Source organism: Prorops nasuta, unplaced genomic scaffold (assembly GCF_024137725.1).
Source record: "Prorops nasuta isolate Cenicafe-Biocafe unplaced genomic scaffold, Cenicafe_Pnas_1.2 PNAS00038, whole genome shotgun sequence".
Classification (NCBI taxonomy): Eukaryota; Metazoa; Arthropoda; class Insecta; order Hymenoptera; family Bethylidae; genus Prorops; species Prorops nasuta.
The window spans coordinates 1585934-1598593 of NW_027116835.1; the positions used below are offsets into that span (position 1 = coordinate 1585934).

The 12660-nt window shown below is 29.5% G+C and overlaps 1 protein-coding gene across 1 annotated transcript; it reads left to right on the forward strand.

The window, feature by feature from the left end:
• The first annotated feature begins 2458 nt into the window (after positions 1-2458).
• Positions 2459-5174, forward strand: LOC136783881 (threonine aspartase 1-like). Its single transcript, XM_066744218.1, has 9 exons — positions 2459-2643; positions 2702-2769; positions 2846-3117; positions 3199-3278; positions 3350-3414; positions 3499-3615; positions 4416-4596; positions 4786-4937; positions 5003-5174. Exons 1-9 carry the CDS (start codon positions 2604-2606, stop codon positions 5099-5101), a joined length of 1074 nt encoding a protein of 357 aa, XP_066600315.1. The 5' UTR covers positions 2459-2603; the 3' UTR covers positions 5102-5174.
• The last annotated feature ends 7486 nt before the right edge of the window (positions 5175-12660 follow it).

The window sequence follows — 12660 nt, forward strand, 5'->3', positions numbered from 1 at the left end:
ATTTATTAATATCATTGTGTGTGTGTGTGAAGATCCAATTAAATATAGGTGCCACATAAAGTACCACACACTACATTATTGGGTGCAAATATGTGGGTTTTTTCCAATAAAAGAAAATTTCAAGGACAATTAAAATCCTAGTACTGGCTTTTAGTTACAAAAGGTTTGAAAATTAATTCTTTCAGTTGTGGCTTTATATCTTAGCGAATAAGACTCGGATATTTAGAAAACGTTAATACTTGTGCTTTATTAAATTTTTTATTATGGTACCATAAGGCTATTTATCTGGTTTCATTCTGTACGAACATAAATTAATAAAATCAGTGCTTTAGAAAATATAGATTCGTGAAAAATACGAATATTGTAATTGCCACTTCAAAACGATACATTCATAGCAAATAGGAAAAGCTGACATTAGGCTTTTGATGAGATAATGACATGAAACATAGTCGGAAAAAAGTAATATGATTAGCAACGTCAGATGCTTGGTTTAACACGTTCACTGCCAGCCTACGAGATAATTCGTACTTATAATTTTCGTTGACTCCAATCTTTCGCACTTCCCATTGTATAAGCAGCATGAATGTAGAAGATGATAAAAGAACACAGTCAAGTGTAATATGTCAGACAGAGGAATGTGAAAAAAGAGGTTAGTTATTCAAATGCATACAAAAGGTAAAAATCACTCGTATAAAGCATTAGAAAACGAATTTATCTTTTGATACACAAGCAAATTTCTTCTGGGTAATATGAACAAAAGCATCAATCCGTGCGAAGATTTCTACGAATAATAATTGTATTAAAGAAGTAAAAATGACTGAAGTTATATCCTACGAATATGTAAGAAAATACTTCCGTAAAGAATAATTATATTACTACGCATATTTCTAACTTTATTAAAAATATATTATCATTTTACTTTCAGTGAATTTCTACTATTTCTCCTCACCGTTCATTTAAAAGCATGACAAATCATTCTAGTTTTCCTATAGCCAGGCGCAAGCCCACCTCCCCCCCTTTCCCCTCTCAACTCCATAATCTCAATCTTAAATCTGTTTTTAGTTATCGGAAGATTTGAATTAGAATTTAGGGAACTTTTAGGTAGGCTTTCGGTCTAGGTTACATTACTGCGGCTAGGTCAATCTGAAATTCCAAATCCAAAATCCGATTGCAAATCGGAAACGCTTATTGGTAAAAATAATTTATTTTGACATGTATTGTTGACCGGTGATGGGTTAATAACTCACCTTTCCATGCATATCTATTGTAAAATTGCCAGTCAACAAGTGTTAACACTGTAGAGATTTTGAATTTGCCGCACTGAGCTAAAGGGTCCATGGAAGGGATAGACCGTTCTAGGCGGTTCGTTGATCAAGGAAGGGAGAATCAAGTCGCAACGAAGCACCAGTGCTATGAGTGCTATGCAGAAGTGGCAGCAGTTAAGATGAACCAGGACATCGAGTTTCTTTTGATTTTGTTAATAACCATAAAAGTGTAATTACAACAATAAGTAAATAAAGTAAATTTATTAAAAACAAAGTTAACACAAAGTATTAACACGTTAAGCGCCACGCCGGTCCCCAGGGACCGGCGCTAGACTTTCCATTCAAACCACGCCGGTCCTTGTGAACTGCTGTGGACCGGCGACAGATTTTTCGTTTTTCTATCGCAGCGCGTGTATCGGTCCTTGCGTATTTGTAAAACTAAACATTTAAATTATGCGATATCGGTTTTTGTTTGGTCAATGCTTCAAGGAATAGAATAGAATACTTATAAACATTAATGTAATTTATTAAAACCAGACATGCAAAGGTGAGGTTACTCTGGCCCGCCTGACGGCTTACTGTGGCTTAAACGGAAAGGCGCAAAAATTCGGCGTGGCGCTTAACGTGTTAATAAACACATGGACAATTCTCCTATTTCTTTCTATATATAAACTTTTAAATTAATTATGTTAGAGAGAAATTGATGTGAAAAGTAGGTGACCCAAATTTGCTGTATATAGTAAGTTTAGTTTTACACTGCAGTCCAATGACTCCAATGTACTTGCCGTTGGCACACTACCGTGTCTCTTGATGATAGTTTAAATTTACGTAACATATTTGATTTTATCCATTCTATCATTTGCAACTTTTATTGTAGAAATATTTATCATTTTATCTTATATATAATACATAAAAATAAGATTCAAGAATATTTATTGTCACTTCAATCACGTCAATATCCATTCGCCGTTGAAACGTCAGTAATCAGATGTCTCTCTCCCTCTCTCTCTCTCTCTCTCTCTGTAGTAGTCTAATTCTAATCTCTCTAATCGGCCAAATCATCAATTCCCTGAATCTCCTAGTTCACTCGCATGAAAATCTCCGTTCCATCTGGAACTTTTTTTTTTCACCGTTACATCACTGAGGTTAGTTTGAATCGTGATCTAAATCAGATTACCGAACGTAAACATCTTTTTAATGTCTGCCCGCCAACACTCTTTAAAGTTTTAAAAAAAGAGAACATCTCATTTACGTGCATGTGAGCAGGGAGTTTTATTCCTTTATAAAAAGAAAGCAATTTTGTTTTGTACATTTTTTTTGTAAGAATAAATCTAGCAAATGAATAATTCTAATCAAGGCTTTGTTGCGGTACATGTTGGTAAGCTTATTATTAGTATTGAAATAATAATTATTTTGTACAAGTTTTTTATTTACAGGTGCTGGGCATCATTCAGATTATCTCATAGATAAATATAAACAACTTTGTAAAGAGGCTTGTAAAATTGTAGGTATATTAAAAGGGTTTTGTGTGTATAATCAACGTATAGATATGGTTAGTTATTTAAAATTTTTTATTATAGGCTGTTGAAAACATAAACTGTGGTGCAACTGCTCTTGATGCTGTTGTGGAATCTGTAATTGTGCTTGAGAACTCTCAATTAACAAATGCTGGTTATGGATCTAATCTTACTTTAAATGGAACTGTAGAATGTGATGCTAGTGTAATGGATGGTGCTACGTTAAAATTTGGGGCAGTAGGTGCAGTTAGTGGAGTAAAAAATCCAGCTTTATTAGCAAAACGATTATGTCAGCAACAATCAATCGATCTTTCTTTAGGAAGGATACAACCTAGGTATAAATAAAACAAGCATATTTTATGCTCTAGAAATTACTAAAATTCTTAACAAACTGCTATAATGTCATAGTTTCTTAGTTTCTTAGTTGGAAATGGTGCACATGTATGGGCCCGAGAAATGGGTATTGAAATACTTCCTCCAGAGGAGTTAATATCAGGTGTGTAAGTTTCAATTTATTTCTTTTACTGGAGAAATTATAAATGCTAATTAAAACTTGTTTAAAATAAGTAAAAGCACGAGAATTACACAAGCATTACAAAAGAAAAATTGATAATTGGGATGAATCATATGAGGTAAATTTTTTGAAATTTGTTATATATAAACTTATAAATTAGTAGTTTTTTAGATTTTAATATAAAAAATTCTCTTTGTTATAGAATGTGAAGAAAAGAATGGACACTGTAGGAGCAGTATGTGTTGATAAGCTTGGAAATGTTGCTTCAGTTTGCTCCAGTGGAGGTTTAATTTTAAAATATCCAGGAAGAGTTGGCCAGGTATGTGAATAAAAAGGGTAGTAAATATATTTTCATACGATCTCCCAGATAAAATAACTCAAACCATGTACCCAATAATCTTCATATTTTTGTAAACAAGAAGAGATATTAATTTTTTGTATACAACTTTTATGATTGCACATCAAAAGAGACTTCAAAAAAGTTTTATACAAAATATTGATATCTCTTGATGAGGAAGTTAAACAGAATTTTATGTCAGTAGCCTGGACTGTTTCATTTGGTGGACTCTATATACATTTTATTCCTTTAGTCTTCAAATAATACTTTTAATGTAAAAGAAGAATCAGTAAATATAATGTTTCTAAATTAAAAAACGTTTCCCCCCCCCCTTCCCCAATAGCAGAAGTATTCCTAAGAAATCGACAATCTTTAGTTTATTTAATATACCAGGCTTTTTTAACAAATAATATGGATAACCCTTTTACTGCAAATTTTGTTTTTCATTTAAAAATTACTATGTATATTCTTTAAAAATTACTCCTTGATTCTCCCAAGAAATACACTTTGACTATTCAAAGGCATGTTTTTCCATTATTATATTTAATTTTCATTTTAGGTTGTATTTTGACACTTTCTGAACTTTCAATATGTTTGTCCTTCTTTTATATATTAATACTATAAAAATAATTGAAAATATAAATGGTACAGCCTAAAATATACAAGCCCACTGCAAAATTTTAACTCCCTGTATAAATGTTCACTTAATTCTAAAAGCAGAAAATGTATTTAAATTATTTTAATTTTTGAAATCACCATATTTTATAAGCATTACAAATTAGGCAGGTGTATGGGGATGTGGGGTCTGGGCATCGAAAGACAGATATTGCGTTGGAGCTAGTACATCTGGTTGTGGAGAACATTTAGTACGCACTACTTTAGCAAGGACTGTAGCAGAAGCTATTGAGAATTCTTCCTGTCCAACTACTAGTTTACATCTGGCTATGAAGACAAATTTTATTGGTAAGCATAATCCTGAACATCAAACTTGTTATAGAAGAGATAATAATACCTTGACAATTTAATGTGTGTATGTATGTCTAAAGTACTTAAAATTGAGGGACTACTGTGTCTTTTGATTAATTTTATTATGTAACTAGTAGACATTTTAAATGAAAAATATTATAAATTATAGTTTTTCTTATTATATAGAGTCTAGGTTCATAGTTGGACTCAATCAAAAACTTGGTGGAGTAATAGCTATCAAATATAATCCAGAAGATGAATTAGGTGAATTTCTTTGGGCTCACTCCACAGAAACTATGGTTATAGGATATATGAATTCAAATGAAAAGTCACCAATGGTATATGTTTAAATTATAAGTTTTATAGCAAATGGCAAAATAATAAGTATTCTGTTTCATTTTAGAGCCATATGACAAGATTATCATCCCAAGATATTGGTAAAACGTCAATAATAGGAGGAGTTTCTTTTAAATTATCTAATACCAAAATAGGAGTACATTAATTTTATGAAGAAATTGAAAAACTATTAATTGTAGTATTTTGCTGAATATGAATATGAATTATTACCGATTATATACACATTGTCTTGTTTTATATGAAAAAATGATTTGTGCATTTGTTGGTAAAGACTTCGCGGCAGTCTTATGGATAATGTATTTCGGTCAAACGTTCAGAAAATTTGCAAATTATGTCCTCAGCACAGAAAAAGTGTCATTTGGCATAAAGCTTTAAAATTTCTAGATTTTAATTTACCGTAATATAGCACTTTCTAAAGTGTCAAAAGAATGAGATAAACTGTTACTAACTATACTGAAAGATATAGTACTGTAAAAAAATTTGGAAGCATTTTAATGAAAGTTGTCCTAAATTTAATGATTTATATCTCTAATTTCAAAATGGTAAAGAGGTCTACTTCAGTTCAATAGAAATAATATTTAAAGGTCTTTCAAATCATGGAGGTAGGAATTACCTCGGGAGACCATTACATCTCTCTTCAGGTGAGGGAAAGGAGACTAGCAGCTAAGTGAAATGTACATTGTAGTATATGTATAAGTATGTTAACCGTCTTATTTATTTTTTATTGTACATCCCACTTGCTTTTAATTTTTATTTTTATTGTTAAAATTAGTTTTTCGAAACGTGGTTTATACGATTTTGTTAAATGTTGCGCAACAACCATTTAGTTTTTCTATAAGATTAATATTTTGTTTAAACAGGTTTTGGTATACCCAACAAATTTCCACAGTGTATATATTCTGTTAAGATGGTAGATAATTTAATTACACATTTGGTTAGAATATCTCATTATTCATTTTATTATTCTATTCATTTACAGCAAAAGCAGCATAATATATATACATATGTATGTATGTACATACAAACCAATGACTAACGAAGTAATTATACTCCACAGCTTTCTAAATTTCGTGACGTTGAAAATAAAGTAGCGTCAAGCGTCAAGTTTTGAAGCTGCTACACTCCTTTTCATGTGCATTTTACAATTCTGTGTCAAATTGAATCACATGATTAATTTGACACTAAAATATAACGTCATCATGAAAACGCACCTTTAATAGGCTAAAATGGGGAGTATATAGACATTTCCGAAATTTAACTGGATTATCAATTCCAGATTAACCTTTGCAGGGGAATAAATCACTTATAAATGCAACTAAAAAATTCCCTAGTAGAATCGGATTACTACTATCTGCTACTATCTGTAGAATGCAATTGGATTAGAATTGATTGTAATGAGGCCGTCTATTTGAAATCAGTTTCTACCGAATTGTATTCTACGAAAAGCGCGGTAATCCGATTCATGTACAGAATATTTTAGCTGCATTTTGTACAAGCTTGTTGTACATACACTTACACTCGTGCTAGTCGTGCTTTCCATTTTGAGTTACTTACTAATGTGGTGAAGCCGTGAGGGGCCCTAAAATGCGGTTCCTAAATGCATCGTGGTACGCCATTTACGCCGGTTATTGTACGAATCTCCATTTTTAATTTTGAATTGCTCCATATTTAACAAATACATAATGTACACTATTGCTCAATAATCTTGCGTCAGGCGAGGGGCAGTGGGGATAAGAGAGGCAAGGGGTTATCTAGGGAATTCTAGTGGACACCGTCAAATTTTTGATCGGCTATCCCTTTGACGCAAAAGAGCTGTCAAAAGCTAAATTAACCTGTATTTTGAAGAAATACAGAAACATAAATATTTTTAAAAAACAAATAAGAAGAAAGAAAGAAAGGATTTTAATAAATATATAAAGAAAAAATATCAGATGAGTATTAGTTAATAGGAAATGTTAAAGTAATTATAAATTATTAAGAAAATATACTTTGTGGTTTTTTTATTTCTGTTACAGGTTAAATGCTGTTTCTGATGAGTTTAAATTACAGCAAAGAAATATATATAGACCAATGAATAAAAAAGGACTAATTTATGAAGCATTTCTGTGTGGACCAGTTATTTCAATAATTATGGTTTAATTATGTTATAATAGTGATTGTGAAAGCGTTTGGTGTATATACACAAAGAAATTCTATTATAAATTAATAATTATATATAATAATGTGTTGATTCCTATTACTATAAATTAAAGCTAGTTCAATTAAAATACTCGTTCTCTTTCTTCCTTATCCAAATTCTATACATACATAGTAATTAGATATTCTCATAGAATCTATCCTTTAAACTAATTAAATTGCAACTATTTGAAATGTGCAAGTCATAACTATTTGCTTCAATTATTTGTATTATTCAATGCGAGACAAATTGCATAGAGACTCTTCAAATTTCTTATTGATCTGTCACATTCTTTCACATCTTGTGTGACATTTATTTGCCTTGATTGTTCCTTCTTCTTCTAGTTTTCAACATATACCAATATTTCTCTAGATATTTTCAAATACGCTGAAGTATGCTTATTCTGCTGTCTAATTGATTCTATCAATGTGAGGATGATAGGTAAGCTATTGCTCTATTAAATTTGAAGAATCTAGACACTTCACTTAATTTATTGTACTTAAATATAATGTTTGGTACTTCGTCTACATGATATCTTTTCTTTACATTTGACAGGATATTGTCCTCCAATACATTCATGTATACTGCTGAGTTAATCTTGTTTTCAGCTTCAAATAATTTTCCAACTACATATTTGGATATCCATTCCTAATATACAATACTTATTTTGTTACTCCTATTTGTTGTTGAGAATTATCTGTCTTAAATCCTTAATTTATCTAGTCGCCATATATATATTCTATTATTTTCAGATGATTGATATATCTTACTACCAATTCTGTCAACATTATAATAGGAGTAACAAAATAAATATATTCTATATTCAAAATGTATATCCAAACACGTAGTTGAAAAACTATTCGAAGCTGAAAGCAAAATGAACTCATTAGTGTACACATACCTTCTAAAGAACTTTATCTTCCCAAGTACTATGAAAACATATCTCACAAAAGAGATACCAAATTTAAATAACATCATTCAAATGCCTATTTTTCAAATTTAACTAGACAATGGTTTATCAATGATTTCAATATTTATAAAATTAATTAGAGATCAGCAGAATCATCAGATCTGCGTATAATAATTAATGATTGTAAAATTATTTTTATATGTTATAGACTAGAAGAAAATAGTGCAAAGGAGGCATATAAATGTCATAAAAGATAATATGTAGAAGGATGTGACATATTAATAAGAAATTTGCAGAGGCTCTATGCAATTTCTCTTACAATGAATAATAAATATCATTGAAGCAAATAGTTATGACTTGCACATTCCAAATAGTTACAATTTAATTAGTTTAAAGAATAGATTCTACGAGAATATGTAATTACTATGTATGTATAGAATTCAGATAAGGAGGAAAGAAAAAGAATATTTTAATTGAACTAGCTTTAATTTATAGTAATAAGAATCAACACATTATTATATATAATTATTAATTTATAATAAAATTTCTTTGTGTATATACACCAAACGCTTACACATTCACTATTAGAACATTACATCATAATTATTGAAATGACTGGTCCACACAGAAATGGTTCATAAATTAGTCCTTTTTTATTTATTGGTCTATATATATTTCTTTTCTGTAATTTAAGCTCATCAGAAACAGCATTTAACCTGTAACAGAAATAAAAAAACCACAAAGTATATTTTCTTAATAATTAACAATTACTTTAACATTTCCTATTAACTAATACTCATCTGATATTTTTTCTTTATATATTTATTAAAATCCTTTCTTTCTTTCTTCTTATTTGTTTTTTAAAAATATTTATGTTTCTGTATTTCTTCAAAATACAGGTTAATTTAGCTTTTGACAGCTCTTTTGCGTCAAAGGGATAGCCGATCAAAAATTTGACGGTGTCCACTAGAATTCCCTAGATAACCCCTTGCCTCTCTTATCCCCACTGCCCCTCGCCTGACGCAAGATTATTGAGCAATAGTGTATATAGGGGGGTTTTCTGTAAAAAGGTACGATACTTGTCGCTCGTCGCTAGCGACAAATGGTCATGTGGGACAAAGTATACCCTTTTACCTTACATATTCTGTCGCTAGCGACACTGAAACAAAGTTGAATTTATCCAACTTTTCAGCGACATCGCTAGTATCGCCTGTATCGCTCTGCTTGTATGTATTCAACGGAACGGAACAGATGGAATGTGTGAATTTCAAATTTGAAAAATGGATGGGAATTTAAATTGAAAATACATTTGTCACATTTAGAGCAAGCCGATAAATATGAAGCTAAAAAATAATATAATGAATAATTATTGTAATTAATATATAGAAAACGTTGAATATATAATTAACTCAAAAAACAGACTTTGCTTGTAAAATATAATACAGCATATATAAGGTTTCTTACTAAAAACAGAATCCTCAATTGTAATATTTTTATTACAAAATAAATTCAATTAAGTTGTATTATGAGTATCAGGTAGCAACAATGGATTTTACTAATAAAATTATCAAAATAGGGATAACCATAATTTTACTAACGTAAATTATTATTTTCTGATATATGAACTATTATATATACAGGGTTTTTCTCTAATAGCGGAACATAGGAGATTTCGTGTTATTTGACTATAGTAAATTTTACTATAGTCAAATTACTGTTTTCCACTTAATTTAAATATTAAACGTAGTAACCAAGATTAATTGAGTAAAATGACATTTATAATAAATAATAAAAGCAGTTAAACTAAAATAACCATTAAATTGTAACTATCTACGCTTTTATTAATTATAATAATGTATAGTAAGTGCTTCATTGCTATAGTTAAATAATATAATCCTATGTTCCGCTGTTAGAGAAAAACCCTGTAATACTTATATATCAGCCAACGGTAGAATCTAAATTCTTTTTATAGGCTGTTAAGAATAAGATCAATTATAAAAAAATACCATGTCCATTTGCATTTGGTACATTATATTACGAAGCTTCTTTCTTTGATTTGATGAAATTCATTTAGTAACATTATACCTTTACCTTGGATTTGCTCTGTTACCCATAAGTAACAAAACTTTAAGATACCTAGAAATTTCAATCAAATTAATAATATAAAGTATTATTAATTCGTAATCCTATCGGTTTGATTATGACGAGCAATAATTTTTACGGTAATTTCATATTATAAAATCTACCTATATATTATAAAGATTCCGTAATTTACGTAACACAGAGAAAACAGCCATATGGCAAAATCGCAGGGGCGTGTTTGGGGGATAACGCGTGAAGCGCAACTGGTTGATTTATCGGTGCTTTCGCGTAACGAAAACTAGCAAGGCGACTGAATTGGATTACGCCACATGCGCAAATTGCTTTATTCGAATGCAATTTAGAAACGAGAGAGTTTCGCTGATTATTAAACTTTACTTATATATTTAACCCTTAAAGCGCACATTTCCTATTTATATCGTAAAGCGTACATGGGGTTTAACACTAGATTTACGGACTGAGCCAATTTGACTCATTCAAAGGTATTTCAAAATCATAATTTATATGTAAAAAATGTTTTCAATAAATTTTTTAATAATAAATCTTTTATTTAATTTAAAGTAGAACTAATTTCTATATATAAAACTTCAATTTTCTTGTATTATTCAAATTATCTCACTTTGGTAAAAATAGGTTTAATCAACGTCCGTAAATCTAGTGTTAAAAGACCCTAACTTTTTATAATGTCTACAAAACTTGTATTTTCAAGTATTCTATTACGAAAATAATTAATAATGTTTCTTATGAATCGGTTTTTATAATTTACGGTACAAACACAAAACTTTAAATCCTAAAAGTTACAATTAAAGCATATATTTTCTTTGGGGTACTTTAGGCCCCTAGTGCACTTTAAGGGTTAATTAAATAATTATATCATGTTTTCGTTAAATGACAAAGTAATATTATTACTTAAAAAATAAATAGTAGATTCATAAAGTATTCATTTAATGCACTTTTCCGTTTTTTTATGAACGTCAAATCCTGATTTCCCAAAATTAATAAATTTATAATAATTTTTAATGAACATAAGGAGTATCTTGGTATACTTGGCTAAAGACTATATTCCATTCTATAAGGAGCTATGCTGGTACAAAGTTATATTGTTTCTCTTTTTTTGAGTTTCTATACTTTTTTTAAAAATACTGCATCAAGAGACACTGTATATAGCGTTTCGACTGCAAGTATATGTAAAAATAGATGATGACAAATGTTTATACCACCGTCGAAGCACTACTCTCTTATATATCATATTAAATAAATAAATAATACACAAATCTACTTATTCTTTATCGAAAAGCAGCTACAATTTTTTCTTAACTCTTAAGTTGGTATATTTTGGCGTTATTATGCTCTTTAGAAAAGGTACTTGTAAGGTATTTAAAGATACAATAATTTAAAATTGCTTTCATTTGAAATATGTAGTTTTAGAAAAAAGAGAATGTTCATTATGCTATATCGTGTTACAATAACCATGTGGATTGTTAAATGGAAAGAGAGGGGGAGGGGGGGGGGTAAGATTCCTGGGATTAGGCAGTTTAAGAATCCTTCTGCCGCTTTTAAGTGTAGCTACAGAAAATTGCATTTTATGAAAAATGATTGAAACAAAAGTTATTTGGCTTAAAATAGGCATATGATTTTACCATCGGTTTGACCTTGCAAGGTTATATCATGGTCATGTGAAGGTCATCTTCGTCTTTTTTATCATGAACCCTTACTTTTTATTACATATTCTTGAAGCTGGTTACAAGAATTTTCCAAATAACTATACCAATGTATGATTTAATCCATACATTTATGAGATATGTAAATTTAAAATTTTTGCTAATTTTAGAGTTGATTTCAATAATAAGTAATCATGTTAATAATTTGGTTGCAATAATTACATTAATATTCACAATATTGCTGAATGTTATTTTCATCTTATCATTTTATTTAAAAATTAGTTTTCTTTCGAATTTAAAAGTTGGTTTCATTTACCTAAAAAAATGTAAATTTTGATGATATATGAAAATGCTTTTTTCTTCACGTTTCCTCGGAATAAGTCAATTGAAAAATTGTTCTTTTATGTTAGGACGTTACGGTTGCCAATTATAATTACGAAAATATTATATATTTTTAAGTATAAGCTAGTACATTATTGAAAACAGTTTAATGAGGAAAACATGTAATTTATCATAAAATGTAAAAAGTAAACAATCATTAAGCTGCTATACGGATTTCTTGTATAGTTCTTCGTAATCTACGAGCTATTACACCTATTATTGTACAATTATAATAAAAAACGTAACGTATAGGTCTTATAATAAGAAAATAATGTACGAATCACTACAATAAAATGCTGGCAACCCAACTCTGTTTTTGAAGTAGTGAAGCTCTTATAAAAAATAGATTCTTTCGTTTGATGTTAAGGCAGAATAGTGATGTAATAGCTCAAAAAAAAAACACTCTAAATAAATAACATTAAAGAAAGATAAAAAAATTATATACTCCATGTGTCATCTAGCTTATTTAAAATATG